Source organism: Xenopus tropicalis, chromosome 1 (assembly GCF_000004195.4).
Source record: "Xenopus tropicalis strain Nigerian chromosome 1, UCB_Xtro_10.0, whole genome shotgun sequence".
Taxonomy (NCBI): Eukaryota; Metazoa; Chordata; class Amphibia; order Anura; family Pipidae; genus Xenopus; species Xenopus tropicalis.
Genome location: NC_030677.2, coordinates 126,978,574 through 126,998,915, shown reverse-complemented (window position 1 = coordinate 126,998,915; position 20,342 = coordinate 126,978,574). Strand labels below are relative to the sequence as shown.

Sequence of the window (20,342 nt, the reverse complement as noted above, 5' to 3'; positions counted from 1 at the left end):
TTTCCCCACTGAAAGTCAATGAGTGACATCTGATTGGCAGTTGGTGGCTTCGCCCCCTTTTTCTAACCTGGAAATGCAGTTACCCAGTGACCAAGTTTAGGGACCCTAGGATTAATAGTTAAAGAACAGCAGCAGTTTAAATTTAAACCAATAAAAGTCAATAGGTAAATTGTGATTGGTGGTTGGTGGGTGTGCCCCCTTTTTCTAACCTTGAGTCAAAGTCACCCAGTGACAAACAGTGGGCACCCTGGCATAAATAGTGTGAGAATGACAGCATTTTAAATTTAAACCAATAAAATTCAATGGATGAAATCTGATTGGCTGTTAGTGGCCCAACCCACTTTTACTATTTTTGAACTGCAGTCCCCCAGTGACCAATTTTGCAAAGTTTGGGAGACTGACGGCATTTTACACTTCACCATTGAAAGTAAATAGGTAAAATGTGATTGGCTGTTGGTGGCTCCGCCCACTTTTTTTTTCCTAACTTTGAATGGCAAATACCCAGTGACTAACTCTGGAAAGTTTAACAACCCTGGAATTAATACTTAAACAATGGCATCAGTTTAAATTTAAACCAATTTAATTTGGCTGTTAGTGGCTCCACCCACTTGTTCTAACCCTGAATATGTAGTCAGCCAGTGACTGACTGTGCAAAGTTTGGGAACCCTGACATAAATAGCCTGAGAAAGGTTTTAAATTTAAACACAAAAAAATTCAATAGGTGAAGTCTGATTGGCTGTTGGTGGCTCCACCCACTTTTTTAAACCCTAAAAATGCAGTCCCCTTGTGACCCTGGTGTTAATACTGTGAGAATGGCAGCAGGTTGAATTTCCTCATTGAAAATAAATAGTTAAAATCTGATTGGCTTTTGGTGAACCTCAGTTACCTGGTGACTAGCTCTGCAAAGTTTTGGGACCTTAGTATTAATATTTAAAGAATGGCAGCAATTTAGATTTAAACATATGAAGTCTATAGGTGAAATCTGATTGCCTGTTGTTGGCCCCGCCCATTTTTCTAAACTTGGAACATAGTTACCCAGTGACAAACTGTGCAAAGTTTGGGGACCCTGACATTAAACATGTGAGAATGGCAGCAGTTAAAATTTCCCTACTGAAAACAATGAAAGAAATGTGATTGGCTTTTGGTGGCCCAACCCACTTTTTCTAACCTTGAGTACGTAGTCACCCAGTAAAGTTGGGGAACCCTGGCATCAAACCAATAAAATTAAATTGGTGAAATCTGATTGGCTGTTGGTGGCTCCGTCCAGTTTTCAAAACTAAAACTGCAGTCCCCTAGTGACCAACTGTGAAAAGTTTGGGGATCCTGGTGTTAATACTGTGAGACTGGCAGCAGGTTGGATTTCCCCATTAAAAGCCAAAAGGTAAAATCCGATTTGCTGTTGGTGGCTCTTCCCACTTTTTCTAACCTTGAACCACAGTTACCTGGTGCCTAACTCTGCAAAGTTTGAGGCCCCAGTGTTATTACTGTGAGAATGGCAGCAGGTTAAATATCTACCAAGTCAAGGTAAAATCTGATTAGCTGTTCACAGCTCTGCCCACTTTTGGGCATCCAACAATCATCCAATCAATCATCATTCAGGCTGACCCCATGACTATGTGATTCAAGTTTGGGGAGTGTAGCCTCAAAGCTGTAAGATTGGCAGCAGTTTCAATTTCCCCATAAAAGTCAATGAGTGAAATTTAATTGGCTGTTGTTGGCCCCTCCCACTTTGGAGTCATTCAACAAATGTCGCTGTTTCATTCAGGGTGACCCCATGATTATGTTATTCAAGTTTGGGGGGTGTAGCTTCAAAGCTGTAAGAGTGGCAGCAACTTGAAAATCTTCCCTGTCAAAGTCAATGGGAAAATCAGGGTGTTCGGAGCGGCGCCACAAAAAGACGGGGGGCCGGATCACTTAGAAAAGCACAGGCAGCATAGGGCAGGCGGAGTATGGCACATACAGGCAGCATACAGTGACACAAGGCTGGCACTGCTCCTACAGGTGTGAGGTGTGAGCAGGTAAACAATGTGGGGTCTTAAAGTCTGAGGTGTGAACAATGCAGGGATTAAAATGTGTGAACAATAGAGGAGATTACATGTTTAAACAATACAGGGGAATTACATCCTGAATTTGAGGTGTAAACCATGCAGGGGGCCAGTTAATCTAAGCACTGATACCATTTAAATCTTACATAAAGTTAAGATGTCATAGCAGCCAGACAGGTGGGGGGGGCACACAGAGGGGGGCCGTGGGCCGCCAGTTGGACAGCACTGCTCTATTCAGAATAGCTACAGCTGTTGGATGTTGGTGGGTTTCCTCACATAAACTGCTTGTTTTAGGTCTTTCCGCAACATTTCAATTGGAGTAAAGACAGGACTTTGACTTGGCCATTCCAGAACATTCACTTTATTCCATACCTCCCAATATTTAAAAAAAATACCCTCTAAATACCATGTCCATTTTACAAAATTTGCCAGGTTACATACGATTTCTGGGCATTTTGGAGTCTTGTTATGTGTTATTACAGTTGCTAATGAAGGTGAAATTGCCATTTAAGATGCAAGTCTCAGTTCCCCCATGAGACCTGTTTATCTTATCAGTTACAATTATATCTAAGTGCAGGTGTTAAGTATTCTGGGCTCTCTGCAAAAAGCCTACTTATCTAATTAAGTTTGAGAAACTTTGTATCTTTTTTGGCATTTCAGTGCAGTAGATCAAAGGTTAAAATCAGGACTGTACCACAAAAATCAGGACAGTTGGGAGGTATGAATTATTCTTCTTAAACCATTCTTTGGTAAAGCGACTTGTGTGTTTAGGATCATTGTATTGCTGCATAACCCGCTGTCTCTTGAGATTCAGTTCACGGACAGATGTCTTGATATTTTCCTTTAAAATTCTCTGGCTTAGTTCAGAATTCATTGTTCCATCAATGATGGTAAGCCATCTAGGCCCATATGCAGCAAAACAGACCCAAACCAGAACACTCCCACCCACCGTGTTTTATAGATGGGATAAGTCTCTTGTGCTGCAGTGTTTTTCTTTCTCCAAATGTTACACTCCTCATTTAAGCCAAAAAGTTCTATTTTAAGTGTTCTCCAGATGGTGGTGGTGTGGTCCTCAGACACCTTTCTTTGTTCAAGGTCCTAAATTTGTCCTAAATTATTGGGAGGCAATATAGCCAGTTTTGCCTGTTTACCTACTTACTAAGGCTGAGGGCACACAGAATGTTCACTCAGTTGCTTTCAAACTGTATTTTATTTTTGCAGGCTGAGAGAAGCAGATTTGCTCCCTACAGTATTTCAGTAGAACTGCATTGACAAGTACATCTTCCACTTCGGCTCGGCTACACAAAGCAGAGCTGAGTGGGGACCGACCTAAAAACGCAAAAGCAATAATTCAGGCTAAGTTGTACTTGTCAGTGCAGTCTTACTGAGATGCATAAAGGAGTGGATCCCCTTCTCTCAAGCTGCAGAAATAAAAACACAGGCTAAGAGCAGCACAGCAAATGCTCCATGTGCCCTTAGTCTTAGTGAGTGGGTAGGGTAAAAAGGCAAAACTGCCTCCCGATATTTAGGGTATTTCTGTGCCAGCTAAAATGCACTGTAAAAAACTGCTCCATATGCCATTAGTCTCAAATAGCTTGTACAGAAAAGAATATATAGATATATGTACACACAGTATGCAATTGCAAATGGTGACTTCTTTGAACAATAACTCCAGATCCTGAAAACCTTATACAATGAGGGGAAGAAGTAGTGGCACCCAAAATACATTAAATACAGTGAGAGACAGAGGGTTGAGGCACCACAAAAATATAACATACAGTAAGAAGCAGTGGGAACTTTAGCCCTACATACATTAAAACAATGACATTCCAGACCCTTTGCCCTTCCAGAAAGGTTTCCTGAAGGCTGGAGAAGATTTCAGTATTCATCAAATAAACTCAGAAAGCATTTGCTGAACCCGCTCATCTCCACCTAGTGGTAGACATGAGTATAGCACCTGAGCAGGAGAAACAATAGGTTATCTGAAAGCAGTTCTAATGTGTAGCGCTGGCTCCTTCTGAAAGCTCTGACTCAGGCACAATTCACTGAGATGGTGCCTACACACCAATATTACAGCTAAAAAATAATTTGTTGGTTTAAGAATGCATTTTTTAAATGGTAGACTAAATTATTTGCTATGTTAATAGTGTAATTTAGAACTAAAAAGTACACCATAAAAATCACGACAGAATCCCTTTATGCAAATGATAGCATACAAAATCTTTTTGCTGACATTCAAAGCCTTTCACTCCTCTGCTCCTCACTCAATTTTTTACTTGTCTCCCCATATGTTCTCCCCATATGCTCCACACAGTCCGGTCAAAATATTTCAGCCAGCACAACAAGTAAAGTGCAAGCAGGGCTTAGCCCCTGCGTGTTTATCCAAAAAGCAACGTTTCGGGGGCGTACCCCTTCGTCAGGCCATGGCTGAAATATTTTGACCCATTATGGGAAGGCCATCTCCCATAGACTCCATTATAATCAAATAATTCACATTTTTACAAAAGATTTCCTTTTTCTCTGTCATAATAAAACAGTACCTTGTACTTGATCCCAACTAAGATATACTTGATCTTGTTGGAAGCAAAACAATCCTATTGGCTTTATTTAACATTTAAATTATTTTTTACTAGACTTAAAACATAAAGTTCCAAATTACAGAAAGACCCCCTTATCTGGAAAACCCCAGGTCCCGGGTATACTGGATAATGTGTCCCATACCTGTACTTATCTGTTTTGTCCACTCTCTCTCCTAATCATATGCCAGTTTTCTTAATCAAACTGGTTGCTTAGGTAAATCGGACCCCAGATAGCTGCTAAAATTCCAAACTGAAGAGCAGCCGAACAACTATACAATTCCATAAGGAGTCCGTCCTTCTCGTCTGTATAAGTGAATTAGATATAAACTAGGTGGACCAGGACGATACTGCACGCCGCCGAAACAAAATCACTGCCTAAGCATTTCCTCTCAGCAACAGTTGGGGACGCCAGAGTCTTTCATACTGAGCCTCCAACTCAGTATGAAAGAGTCCGCCCCCCCCCCTTCCCGTCCGTACGTAACGTTTGCGTCACTACGTGCTCTGCCTGCCTCTGCCAGCACTAGCCGCTGCGCCTCCGCCCCCTAACTCGTCAGACGCACGTAGAAACGTAGATAGTCCTGACAGACAGGACGCCGCAGCCGCTAGATATCAGATGCAAAACAAGTAAATGGCAGGTCGCAAAGGCATTGAGACAGCGGGATTTACTAATTACCTGCCTGGACCAGAGCGCTGCGTACTGCCATATGCTGAATGAATTGATTGATCCGGTGGCATCCCGCACCTAGCTGCTAATCCGGCCCTCATCATACCCCTGGGCATAGGGGCGCTCAATAGAAAGCAGACCGAAAGTAACATTGCTTGCACGACATTCCCCGGTGTTACTGTCTACTTACAGCTGCACTTTATGTCTAAATTGATACTTATAAGGAGCGATTTGCAGTTCTGCTCATGTATCTACAGACATGACTCCTCTATGAGAACACTTACTGCTGCTTAACCAGGACAAGGAGACCGCTTCTCAAAGTTAAAAGTGGACTAGTAAAAAAATGTTGGTTTTGAGAGACGTGGGGATACCCCAGGCCTTGCTTTAGCATATGTGCTGGAGCCATAAGACTGACTGTTTTCATTGGTAAAGCCAGGCACCATGTATTTTTTAAGTGGGTGGCCAAAAAGGCTGCTATGTCCACTAAAAACTGTGGAGAAGCCATTTCACATTCAGCCAGACTCCCAGAGGATATTTTTCTCGGTGTTGTCCCAGACACAACTCAGTATTTGGTACAGCAGGGTAAGTATTGTGGAGATGCTTTTTAATGAAGCCGGTGGCAATATATACTGTAGTTCTGTTCAGGTAGTGGGTCATAACTGAATAATATTGCACCTCTTATTTTTCTTTGAGATTTGTTATTAGCAGTTTAGTGGTCTTATTGTGTAGATCATTGTTTATTTGGAAAGTACCTTATAGGATTTCAGATGTGTTGAATTACAGTATCCTAGATAAAGTCTCGGACAACTTGCTTGGCAGCTCGACATTTATGTAACTTATTTAGATATAAAGCGCAAACACCTTTTTTTTCTACTGCAACCATACTGTATATGTTATTGGAATGCGCTAACAGTAAACTGCTGATTTAGCACCTTTATTTGAAGGCATATTCTTATATGTTTAAAACTCCTTTAGGTTGCCAGCATAAATGTTTGGGCCAGGAGATGTGAATTAACTTTTTGATTACAAACTTGGTCTGTTCCACCTCTTTTTCCTCTGTCTAAGTCTAGTGTATAGAATTATTCTTTATATAGCACTAACATATTGTGTAGTGCTTTACAGAGAATATACAGCATTTCTACGAGTCCCTGCCTCAGTGGAGCTTACAATCTAAAGCCTCTATCAAGTCCAAGTCATCAAAAGCTTGCCTGTATGAATTTAGTCACCTAATTTTGCTAGCCTTGTGGCTTTTTGTATGCTGTCTTTAGTTGAGTTTAGAGATACTACTTGGGTTTTTACACTACTCTCAAGTCCAGGGTGACAGCTGCAACCTTAAGGTGGCCATACATGCTCAAATTTGGTTGGACAGTTCAGCCCGCGGTGCTATCTAGCATGTATGATGCCTAAGAGGGGTGGGTAGTTACCCGTCACTTCTTAATAGATCAACTTGTTTAGACCATTTGAAGAAGTGGAACAATGCAATTTCTTCATCAGTATAGATAGGCAATTCACTGATAGCACTGATAGCAATTCACTGATAACTTGTGGTGACTAATTGCTACTATTATAATAATTTTATAAAATGATTTCCCTTTTCTCTGTTAAAATAAAATAATACCTTTTACTTGATCCCAGCTAAGAACAATTAATCCTTATTGGATGAAGAACACTCCTATTGGGTTTGTTTATTTATTTATTTATTGGAATTTTTTAGTAGATTTAAGGTATGGAGATCCAAATTACAGAAAGATCCCTTATCTGGAAAACCCCAGGTCCCTAGCATTCTGGATAATGGGTTCCATACCCATTTCATAGTTGCTGGCTATAAGTAGTTCCATGTGTAACTGCCTTAATGCAGACATTAAAAGGAATCTAAAAATCGAGAGATGCGGGGGCTATAGGCAGAGTGAAACCGGCCTCCCTAACTCCCATCTTTCCCCCCTACAGTCTATATTAAACACTGCTGCCAGAATTCTCCTCCTCTCATCCAGGAGAGTTCAGGCCCTTCCCCTGCTAAAGTGGCTTCCTATCAAACAAAGAATTTCTTACAAACTTCTTCTCCTAACCTTCAAAGCCCTCCATTCCTCTGCTCCTCACTACATCTCGTCCCTTGTGTCTCCGTATGTTCCTGGCCGACTCCTTCGTTCCTCGCAGAGCAATCGTTTGGTTGCGCCCCCCACTACTACTGCGGTTTCCCGCCTTAAACCTTTCTGCCTGGCTGCCCCCTACATTTGGAATGCCCTCCATGATTTCCTCCGGAGAGAATCCTCCCCCAGTCTTTTTAAAACTAAGGTTAAAGACTACCTTTTGGAGCACTCGCCCCGCACCTAATCTGGGAACTGGCACTTATATTGTAGTGTCACCCACTGTGACCTACAGCACTTATATTTGCCTATTTGTGTCTGTTAGTTACCCTCCCATATAGATTGTAAGCTCTACGGGGCAGGGACCTCCTTCCTCTTGTGTCCTCGACTCTTAACTTATTGCTGCTGTATTTATCTGTATTTATTATTATACTTTGTATTTATCTATTATCTTATTAACACCCTGTTTGTATTAATGTATTCTACTGTACAGCGCTGCGTACATAAGTAGCGCTTTATAAATAAAGATATACATACATATACATACAGACACATTCCTTCAAAAACTGAAATGTGTCAGTATCACTTTAAGTGAAAGCTACGCTAGGGAAATAAAACTAGTTTGTAATAAAATGTGAAAATCAAAGAGGTTTTGTTAGGCTATCTTCTTTTTTAAATATCATATTCTCAAACATTTTAAAGCAAATTGTAATAGCTAGAAAAAATATGCATATGGGACTTTACTTTGAAATGTAAACATTGTGAAGAAAGTTCCAAGCCTTTTATATGTAAAGAAAAAAGGCATCAAGTTAATGGAAGAACAGTATGTGAGATGGATTACGTTTATACAGTTACATAATTGTGTAAAGTTTTTGTATTATGTGTAAACCCAAGAAAAGCTCCATATAAAATAAAATATGGATGCAGAAATACCCATATAATAATGCAAAATTTCTTAGGTAATGTTCATTTATGAAGTTACAGAACCAGCATGTTCATACAGCTGTTAGGTAATATAGTTGAAACCATATGTTTTGAGTTTACAGTTCAGAGGTACAAATAATCTGCAGTGTCTGTATCTGACATGATTCAGGTTTGCTGTTCTTGCTGTCTTGGCACTTCTGGTTTGGCTAGCTTCCAAATGGGATGGAAATGAATACAACTGATGTTGGATTTCTTTGAAAGCAAATATGTATCTTATGACTACCAATGGATTTATTTCACAAGTTATCTTAGAATTTGTTGCAAAGTAGATCTGTATGTGGGAAGAACAATCTCTTCATGTCTTCATGATTTCACAGAGCCTTTTACCTGAGGTGAACTTAAAAGTGGTTTACCAGTAATCTGAACAGCTAAAAGTTTCCACCTTTTGTTTTGTACTTTTTTTATTTATGTATTAATTTTTTTGGAGGGATAAGTATTAGAAATCAGGATCCTATTTAATAATTGGCCCTAGAAAAGAATTGTCAGAAATATTTGGACTATAAAAAGAAAAACCTATGGTGCTTCATGTGCCCCCAAGGCCTCCAGTTTAACAGCACTGTTCTCAAACAGGAGTAAAAAATGACTGTCCTACTGTTAGAATTCCCATCACCTCTCAGCAAAAGATGTTGGAATTTGTAGTCCTGCAGCAACTGTGTACCATTTAGCAACAGATGTTCTTAATACCTGGTGTGTTTCCAATTATATAGATTAACATTTATTAAAAAGGAATTAGTTGAGTAGGCAAGTCAGGGCAATTATGTCTTGTGATTAGTTTTGGCATTTGAGGTGGCTATGCATTGTTACAACTCATAAATGCAACTATACTTTCTTTTCTTTTATATTAAATAGGCTAGCATAAAATCAGGTTGAAGTTAAAACAATCGAAAATTGATTAGCTCTTTTAGACGGGCCTTGTTTTTTTTTTATCCTGTACATTTGTACAGAATACACAAATTTGTACATAAAGTTGGCACATTATAATTATGTATCATTAAGTAGTGCACCGAACTACAGGAAATCTCAGGCTCCATACTGCATAATAGATCCTATAGTTGTAAAAGCCTGTTGTAAAAAATGTCATTTGAATAGTAAGATTTCACATCAAACTGTCAGTGGCCTAACTATGTCTGGTGTGCCACCAAATTTCTCTGATCTTTGTTGCACCACCTTTACTGGTAACACAATATATGGAAGATTTAAGAGAGGTCAGCATAGGAAGGGTTATGCCATAATCCAGTAATTTAATTAAAGTGTTAAGGAAATTTAATTTTAATATTTCATCAATGTGCCCCATATATTGTTTGTCAATTCTTCAATTATTCCAAATGAAATTTTTTGTAAAACTGACTTTGACATGGTGCAAAAGGATACAAGAAGTGGCCTCTTGCTCCAGCTGATGCAGGACCGAATTTTGTTATAGCATTGTGTCAGCTGACATTACTCATGTATATTATATCACATCTCCATCTGCCCTCTCCAGTAACAATAAGACCCAACTAGGTAAACTTATTACTTTTGCCTTTGCCAATTATTCATTTAGGCCATTGATGAAACTAAAATCTATAAAACTGCTGTGGACCACAGGCACCATCTGAAACTTCATTGTTTAGGCAAAATGTGCCACCCACAGGGAAAACCCTGGCCCCTGGTAAAATACTTTCTGAGGCAAGGTTCTCTTTATGGCAAAAAAAGGCACAGACTAGAACACGCTATCTCCTGTGAATAAGATATAGCTGTACACATTTCATTACATTTTTAACTCAACACATATACACTGTGTATGATAAGAGTAATTAGCTGTAAGTGCAGGGTAAACTTAAAAATGCAATTCTGTTTTTCAATTATTGTAGTACTGTAAGTGAAAACTGTTTGCTTTTTTTTTTTTTTTTTTTTTTTTTTAAATTTAGCCCAGCGTATTAATAGCCAGTTACAAAGAGTCTGCAAAAGCAACAGCACAGTTTGGAAATTATAAACAAGCAGAATGGAGACCAGACAGCAGCATGATTGTCATTGCAGTAAGTACATGCTTTTATTCTGTTTTTGGGGTCACATATATGTATGGTGAAAGAGTAACTACAGTAACTGGTGGTTATCTTTATCTGATGTTAGAAATTATTGTTTGAACTTGTTCAGTGCATAATATTAAAGCAAGGGCTGGGCAGGAATGGTGAGCTCCTGCAGTGTCATTACTGATGTTTCAATAAGTCTTATGTCTGCACCACTAAGCATTAATGTGGCAGAGTGACATCTAGAACATTTTGTGTAGTTCAAGACTAATACTCAGACCAATTGTATTGCTAATTGTATCAGTGTTTTCCCTTCACAATTCCATCTGTTGTCAGCCTTAAAGAACCTTTTTTTCTATCTGTAATATTACTCTAAACAACCCTCAGAATAACATACTTTAGTCCCTGTTTTCAGTGTGATCTGGTTTCTAATTTATAAGTTGAAATCTCCAGCTCCTTTACTCTTCTTCCTGGTACAGCGTGAAGCCCCATCCCCTCTTCGTTTTTAGCTCTCCTCATCTCTTCGAATAAAGGCTAGTTGAAGAGGAGAGCCTTCTGTGCATGCCTGACAGGGTAGAAGCTTTCTGGGAATGCACAAAGAATCAGGAGCCTGTGTGCTGCAGCAGCCCTGCCTCGACTACCCTGTAGTCCGAATTTGTCCTAATAACGAACCAAATGCAAATTTGTATGTGCAAATTAGGACAAGGAAGAGATAAAGAACCATGTGCGATGTACAATAAAAAAAACTACCTTGTTTTTGTGTCAAAAAGTCACATCGTTTTAATGATTCGGTTCGTCCGGAAGCATGGATTCAGCTGAATCACTGAAAAAGGCTGAATCTTTGCCAAATCCTAGATTCGGTGCATCCCTAATATAAATAAGCTGCTGTGTAGCCATGGTGGTAGCTATTATAGTTGAAATAGGGCTAAATGGCATAGGTTACATAGCAGATAACAGAAGTTCTATAAAACATCATTTTATTCTACAGAACTTATCTTTTAATCACTGTGCCTTTTCTACTTTTGTCTATTTGTTTCTGTAAGACTGCTATAGTCTTATAGTACTATAAACGCACAACTTTTACTAGTGCAGGGCAGCAGTATGTAATATATGAATTACTTTAAAACTTTCATTTTTTTTGGTGTTACTGTTCCTTTAAAAAGTGAGTACAAGTGTAGCATGAACCATGTAAATAACTTTGTTATTAAGAAAGTTTTTGACTGAATTTACATCTAGTGCAATGATTTTTATGCTTTTTTTAACGACTCTGTTTTTCATTCAGTTAGAGGTAAATAATAATTATTTAATAATATTATATTATACATGCGCAGATTTAATCATTATCCACCCAAAATTTTGTAATCTGTCTGATCAACTAAACGACCGATTACCTTGTATAATATGATTTATATACTTACAATTATTGCGTGTATAAGAAGCTTTAGTTGTGCATTATTTTTTTTCACAGGTAGAGCACAGTATGTTCTTTGCTAAGGTTTGATTGTTCACGTCTTCACTATTAGCCAGGGCACTGGTTGTCTAGGTTTATTCAGTATAGCATATTTAGTTAGGCTATTGGGTTGAATTTTGCATGTACAACAGGCCCATACTCTTTTAGTGTTGTTGATTTGTCAGGAAATCTTTGCTTGCTTGTCAGTCTGTACAAATTAGAAGTTTCCTTAACCTTTAAAATAATATCACAAGTTTCCTTATGACCTATGGGGCAGATTTACTAAACCTGTAACATTTTCAATTTTTTTAAAAAATTGAATAAGCTTATTTCTATGAATGTCTGACATTTGCTAAAGTCTGAACTGAAAAAGTCGCGAAATTACGAGTTTTTAGAATTGTCTTACCAAAACCTCTGAAACCCCCAACGTTTCGAAGTTGCAACTTTTTTTTCTGTGACTTTTAGAGCTGAAAAAGTCTGAATCAGAAATAAAAATATGAACATTACTAAATGGCTCCCTATGTATTGTATATAGAAATTTGGGGAGGAAATAAAAAAAAAAAAAAAAGTGGTACAAGATATAGGCAAAGAATGTCTTTAGCATGACTAAAACCAGCATTTTTTTTTTTTTTTAACAAATTTAAGACCTGAATCAGCAAAATGTTTGAGGGAAATGAAACTGCTTTATGTTTATATATAGCAGTCTGCTAACAAGAACTGCTATAGACTTGCTGAACTGTGCTATAAATGGTGCTTGAGAAATGATCTATGATTTGAAAATTAACATAGCAAAATATAAAAAACTCAAAGCCAAAATTATAACTGTACCAAACACACTACTTGCTTATGAGATGAATACAGTCCATCCTTCAGGCATCTTTACCATCTTTTGTACTGCACTATTTTTATACTAGTTCTTTAGCTTTTATTCTGTGTTTTGGCTTTTTTTTGGTTATTACTTTTGCTTGTTTATTTCACAGTTTCAGTCTGGTCACTTTTATTTGCACAATTTGTGTAATTCAAACGAAACACAGCCTTCTATTTAGCACGCCGGACAGCCACAGTCTCTAAAACTTCAGTCTTTATTCATTTCCTTAAAAGCATTGTGCCTGACGCGTTTCGTGCGCATGGGCACTTAGTCATAGGCATGCAGAACATCAACAATACAAGGTTTAAATAGTCAGCTAATCAGTGACATCACACACACTTGAAATCATTTAAAAACATAGAAAACGAAAAGAGTATAAAGCACATAAACACTGTAACAAATTCCCCTAGGGGAGAATTTAGCAATTTACATATTAATAGAGATACTGTAGCAAACTTACTTGGAAGGAATGTAGCAATTTACATCAAAGGTAGAATTTAAGCCATACGGATGGCGAGTGCCCAACATAAAAATCCATTTTACCTCTGCTTTTAAAAGTCTAGTCCACATATTACTGCCTCTCTCATCCGGAAATATTCTATCTATTACCTGAATTCGTAACATGGTCTCATCTCCATTACAGCAATTAATAAAGTGTCTTGAAACCGGACTATTCCCATTTCTTGCAGTTATAAGCCCAATATGTTCACGCATCCTACATTTAAGTGAGCGGATCGTACATCCCACATACTGAATAGAGCAACGAGCGCAAGTTAATAAATAGACCACATGGTGGGTATTACAATTCGCATAGAAGCGCATCTCAAATGCTCTCTGAGTTACGGAGCTATTAAATACAGTAGAACAATTAATGTGGGTGCACGTGATACATCTTCGTGCCCCACAAGGATATGTTCCTTTGGTTGTAAGCCAAGTAGTCTTGGCTGATTCTTATTTTAATACTGTAGGACAGTGCTGTCCAACTTCGGTGGTACCGAGGGCCGGAATTTTTCCGACCTACGTGCTGGAGGGCCGATAATGGAAGCCAGTTTTGACCACTCCCCTTTTTGAAACCACACCCACTTGAAATCACACCTGTGTTATCACATAACCATACCCATATTAATGGTTATAGTACAGCAAAAACCTGCCATACTCTGCCTTCCCTACCCTGCCTGCGTGTGCCATACTTTGACTGTGTGTGCCATTCTTGGCTGGTTTGTACCATACTTGGCCTGTGTGTGCCATACTCTGCTTGCCCTACCCTGCCTGTGTGTACCATACTCTGCTTGCCCTACCCTGCCTGTGTGTACCATACTCTGCTTGCCCTACCCTGCTTGTGTGTGCCATACTCTGCCTTCCCTACCCTGCCTGTGTGTATGGCACACACAGGCAGCATACATCTGCACAATAACTATATATAAAAAAACTTTTTAATTGCAGGACCACCTCAGTATATGTTCTTTTTGTAGTGTGCAGGGATTATTTGTGGGTTTCTACTGCTCTTACAGTCTGTCTGACGTGTGAACAGGGGAACAATGTGGGTGATGAGCCTGAGGTGTGAACACTGCAGGGGGTGAACAATGCAGAGATTAAAAGGTGTGAACAACACAGGGGATTACATGTTTAAACAATACAGAGGGTTTACAGCCTGAATCTGAGGTGTTAACCATGCAGGGGGGCAGTTAATCACAGGACTGATACCATTTAAAGCTTACACAAGAGTAAAGCTGGCCATACACGTGGCGATCTCACGATGTTTCGTACGACCGTCGGTCGCATGAAACATCGTCAGATCCGCCACACACCATTCAGGGCTGAATCGGCAGGTAAGGAGGTAGAAACAATAGGATTTCTACCTCCTTCTGCCGATTCAGCTCTGAAGGGAGAATTTTGGTCAGGCGCCTTCTATGGCGCCCGATCAAAATTTTCTAACTTGGCCGATCGGCGAGCCGACCGATTTCAGCAGCTTCCTGCGATATCGGTCGGCTCGCTGACATGCCATACACGCACCGATTATCGTACGAAACGAGGTTTCGTACGATAATATCGGTGCGTGTATGGCCACCTTAAGCCATCAAAGCAGCCAGACAGGTGGGGGGCCACACAGAGGGGGCCGCCAGTTGGACAGCACTGCTGTAGGAGACAAATGATTACCCAAAGTTGGGGCCCTACGTGAAATGAATCTACAACCTTTTTCCAAAATAGAGGATAATTGGGGATCATTGTACAAGACCGGTAAAAATTCCTGTATAACATTTTTAACCCTATGGAACTGCCTACTGTATGTTGTTACAAAGGTTGGAATAGTAAGTTCCTTTTTAGATTTTATTTTTTCTCCATCCTTAAACTTATTCCCCAATAAATCCAACCGATCCTTCTGAAAGGATTTCTTAAAGGCTGGTATCAAATGTTTCATCGTGTATGCACGTTCCAAGAATCGATCCCTCAGAACGCAGGCCTGTTTGATAAAGGCCTTTTCAGTACTACAATTCCTCTTAAGTCTATAAAACTGACCCAAGGGAATCCCTTTGAAAAGGTGACTAGGGTGGCACGAGTCAGCCCTCAAAAGGGAATTCCCAGAACAAGGCTTCCTAAAGGTGTCGGTCTCAATTAGGGTTCCAATGCCCCTCAACTGAAGATCCAAAAAAGTGATACATGTCGAATCGTGTTCGCTTACAAACCTCAAATTTAAATCATTGTGATTTAGACTCCCCACAAAATGTGAAAAAGTGCCTTCAGTGCCCTTCCAAATAAAAATAAGATCATCCTCATACCTTCTGTATAGTACTATATGTGCCAACAGCGGCGATTCACCCCCAAAGATGTGGGACTCTTCCCACCAACCCATGTAAAGGTTGGCATAAGTGGGCGCAAATTTCGCACCCATAGACGCCCCACACCTTTGGAGGTAAAAATCGCCGTCAAACAAAAAATTATGTGTTAATAAATAAGCAATAGCGTCCAAGATAAAATCTTTCAAGAGACTATCATAGGTGCTATACCTATCCAGGTGATAAGAAATGGCCAATAACCCCTTGTCATGTGGAATGCAAGAGTAAAGAGAAACCACGTCCACCGTGCCCCAAGAAAAAGAATCGTGCCACCTACAATCACCCAAAATCTGTAAAACGTGTTTTGTGTCCCGTGTATATGAGGCCAAACGTAGAACCAAGGGCTGTAATAAAATATCGATAAACTCAGATAATCTCTCATTGAGAGACTGTACCCCCGATACAATTGGCCTACCTACAGGTGGACGCTCTGCTTTGTGTACCTTAGGTTAGTGATAGAAAACAGGGACCTTTGTCTCCAACGGAATCAAATAATCCCTGATTTTCAAACTAATGACACCATTAATCTGTGCATTAAAAACCAACTCCTTAAGGGCTTTCATAAACTCCTCAGATGGATTAGATAGTAATTTTTGATAGGTAGATACATCGTTCAGTTGTCGCATGGCTTCAACCTTATAAGTCTCAGTATCCATAACAACTACCATCCCTCCCTTATCAGCATTTTTGATTACCAACGATTTGTCCTCCTTTAGCTGCTTCAAAGCTTGTCTCTCAGCCTTATTAAGGTTAGAATGTATTAGAATGTTACAATTTGTGTAGGTGGTGCCCTGACATGTCTAAAGGAATCTCCTTTTTGCAAAATCTCCTGGTGTCTCAGTATCTTTGGATAAGATAAGTAATTAGACGTGTGTTCAGAAATTGTGGTCTGACCATAACCATTTTGGACAGAGCTAGGAGTAGGTTTTAGATTTGTGGCAAAGTGTTTTGCTTAGCCTTATCTATCAGGTGTATATGACCTTTTCAGGTTTTCACCTTGTTTCTATGTTTTTTGCAACAGTGGCAAATGTGTGATGCTGAATGCCTTTCATTTTGGGTGCATTTCTTGATCGAGATAGGCTTTCCACAGTTTTACTGCCATATCTTCAGTGCTCTGTGAATGTTGCCCATGTATTTCATAGACCAGTAAATTCTGCCTTTCAGCACATGAACAGTGCAACAGAAAGGGTTAAGACTTAGTTTGCATAACTGAAGAACTGAAGCATAACCACCTACTCCTTGAGCTTCAGCCCTGAGAGTTTCAAAGATCCAGCTTATGGGTTAAGCAATACACACATGTAAACATTGTAGGGGATGCTAGTTAATTCAGAAGCTTACAATCATAATGAGCGAGGATAACTCTTTCCGCACAAACACAACTCTTGTTACATTGGTGTATGCTCAGAGAAGTCCATCAAACAATGGGCAATAGTGTGCAAGAACACATATAATGACGCACAGCCCAGCATAATGAGGATTAATATCTGCACAGTACACAATATTCAAGGTTCTTGCCTTTACTCTTTATGTATTGTGACTGTTTTTCCAGTTATCTTTATAATAATTTAAAAATTAAAAATATATCATTCTTACAATAACATTTGTGACATTTCACTATAATTAAACTTCTTATGTGATTTCAAATTTATATATCTTGTGGGGGCTGATATATTGTTGCTCAAATAAAATCTGTCATATGCATACCTGTGGCATTCAGCAGCCCACATCTATCTGGCTTGCCAATTACCCCCTCCCCATCCTTCATATCCACCCAATTTATGTTAAAGAATTATTTGTATAAGCGCAGGCTGACAATATGCCCATGCTCTAGAAAAATCTTCTAGTTGTGACTGCACCCAGAGGCACTGAATCCGTACGTTAGCAGGCACACTCAGCCGATATCCGCCAACAAACACAAGACTTTGCGTTAGGTGGGGGAAATCAGCTGCACATGCCTGCACTTGGTTGGATTCAGTGCTTCTGGGTGCAGGCCCAGTGAGAAGATTTTTCAAGAGTAAGGGAATTGGGCTGCTTACCAAAGGATTTTTCCCTCAAGTCCCTCGGCAGCACTTAAAAATATTGTCCTCTAAACTTAGGTTATTCAATAGAGACTCATCTTCCAAAAGACGACTCTGTAAAACAGGCTATGAAATTAGCAATTCAAGGATATGAAAGTACTAATCCCTGTACCTCAAGAAGAAAGGTTCATAGGAGTTTATTCCTAGATCTTCCTTGTTCCAAAACCAAATGAGAAATATAGAACCATTATAGTCTTAAGGTTCCTGAATCAATTTATTTAAAATGGAGTCTGTAAGATCCAACTTGTTAGCGCTACGCAAGAGAGAAATGATTTGCACCCTAGATCTGCAAAATGCTTACCTTCACATTCCCATAAGAAAATGTCACCAAAAACTTTTAAGGATAGCCATAAGAAGACCAGCAGGAACAGAACATCTTCAGTTCACAGCCCTGTCTATTGGAATATCAAGTGCCCCAAGGGTTTTTTTTCCAAGGTGTTTGTGGTGGTAGCAGCATATATATAAGAACCCAGGGCATTGCTATCATTCCATATTTGGACAATTGTTTGCTAAAGGCAGAGACACATGATTTTGCAGGAACATTTATCCCAGACCTTAAAGGTATTTCAGTCGCTGGGCTGGTTAATAAATTGGGAAAAATCCAATCTGCAGCCTTTGATAGAAGTAAAATTTTGGGCATGCTGTGGAACACAGAAGGTGGCAAAATCTTCCTTCCTTGAGAAAAAAGACAAAAATCAGAGAGAGGGGTCACGGATTTCAGAAAAGTATTTCGTCTGTAAAACAAGGCCTGGAAAGTCTCTGTTTCAGCAGTAATAGAAACAGTTCTGTGGGGGCGTGCTCATATGAAAGATGTACAAAAATACATAAACTCAGTTTGGAACCATCAGAAGGCGGCGTCACTGCGGCAGAAACGCTTTGTTCCCCTTAAACTAAGAGAATCTCTCACTTGGTGGCTACAACCAAGAAATCTCTCAAAAGGTTCCCCCTTGTTTCCAGATCCTCCCCTAGTCATCACAACAAATGCAAGTTGCAAAGGTTGCGGAGCCCACCTAGGGAATATAGTACAGCAAGGGATCTGGAAAGAATTTTTTCATCTGATAGCAAATTCCCTAAAATTAGAAGCCGTGTGGAGAGCCCTACTTGCCTTCAAAACAATTATAAAAGGTCAATATATTTGAATACACACAGACAATGTGACTGTGGCCTACTATATAAATCACCAGGGGGGCTCCAGGAGTAAGGATCTGGGGGGAAAGAATCAAAAAGATCCTGTTTTTCGGGCAGAAAGAAATCTAAAAAGTCTGCTAGCACGCCACATTTCTGGTCGCAGCAATATTCAAGCATATTTTTTAAGCCGCAAGTCGGTGCTTCCAGGAGAATGGAGCCTAGACCAAGAGACTTTTTTGCAGATCTGCAAAAGTTTTTTTTCCCCTGACAGCAGGTTAGGGCGAAGAGGCAGTGGATACACTAGCCCAGTCATGGGATTTCATCCTAGCATATGTCTTCCAATTCCTATGCTGGCAAGAGTAATGAAGAAAATTGCTCTTTGTTTGACAGAAGTAATTCTAATTGCTCCCTTCTGGCCCAGAAGGAGTTGGTACTCCGATCTCCTCCAACTCTTTATCAGTCCTACTTGGCATCTTCCAGTGAAGGAAAACCTTTTGTCCCAGGCACCAATTTTCCATCCAAACCCAGCAGCCCTGGGATTCACAGCTTATAGACTGAAAGTGATGTTATAAGAGTACAAGGATTATCTTCACCGGTTTTGAGGTCCTTTTGCATAGCAGGAAGAAAATTACCAATAGAATTTGGTTATGTTTCCGGAAGTGGTGCTTAACCAAAAAACTGTCCCCAGAAGATGCCTCAGTGTCAGTCATCTTAGATTTCTTATATGACAAAAAAAATTGTTTCAATTACACTTAAAGTTCATATTGCAGTCTTATCAGCCTTCAAGAATATGTCTTTAGTGGAGCATCCCCTAATCAAAAGATTTGTTAAGGCAATTCAGAATATTAGGCCAAAGACAAATACTCTTACTTTCAAATGGATCTAGATTGTACTAAAGGCCTTTCAAGATGTGCCATTTGAACCCTTGGAAGAAGCTTCTCTGTATCACCTTTCCATTAAAACAGTTTTTCTCATCGCAGTTTGTTCAGCAAGACACATTGGCGAACTTCAGACTTTGTCCTGCAAAGATTCATGCTTCCAAGTTTTTTTTACAGAAAGGATCCAGGCAGATCCTTTGTTCAGGCATAAAGTCTCATCCAATTTTTATAGACATTCATAGAAAGTTATTCTTCCAGCTTTTTTTGGCAATCTGAAAGATGAGGTGGAGAGAAATCTACGTCATAAAACTTGGACAAAACGCAGTCTACAAAAGTGTCTGCTTCCCAGGCAGAAGTTGGAGGCGTATCAGTGGACCAGATATGTAGTACAGCTTTGTGGGCAAGTTTCAGAACGTTTGCAGAACATTACCATGTGAACATGGGTACACCTGGGGGAGTGGCTTTTGCTACCACAGTATTTCATTATGCATGCAAGAAACCCTGCCTTTGATGTTCAGCTAATCAACTCTTTCTAAGTAAGTGCTGCAAAGGGACGTGAGAGAAATAACAAATTTATACTTAAATTGCTTTTCCCTCACTCCTGAAGACAGCACAATATCCCTCCCGTCTAGTAAATTTTCTATCTGCATTTTGTGTATGTGTCTTATTGCACTGAGATCTAGAGAGGGGAAGGGGGTCTTTAAGGAGAGGAAGGGGTGGAGTAATTAGTTGGGGGGTGGTGTT

General features: G+C 39.6%; 1 protein-coding gene across 4 annotated transcripts in view; it reads left to right on the top strand.

The window, feature by feature from the left end:
- Positions 1-5,139: 5,139 nt before the first annotated feature.
- ric1 (RIC1 homolog, RAB6A GEF complex partner 1) overlaps positions 5,140-20,342 on the top strand; it is a 59,228-nt gene continuing 44,025 nt past the window's right edge. For all 4 annotated transcript variants that reach the window (XM_004910793.4, XM_002934173.5, XM_004910794.4 and 1 more), the window contains exons 1-2: positions 5,140-5,870; positions 10,264-10,371. In XM_004910793.4, the coding sequence (XP_004910850.1) occupies positions 5,730-5,870; positions 10,264-10,371 (249 nt within the window). In that variant the 5' untranslated portion in view covers positions 5,140-5,729. The remainder of the gene's footprint in view (positions 5,871-10,263; positions 10,372-20,342) is intronic.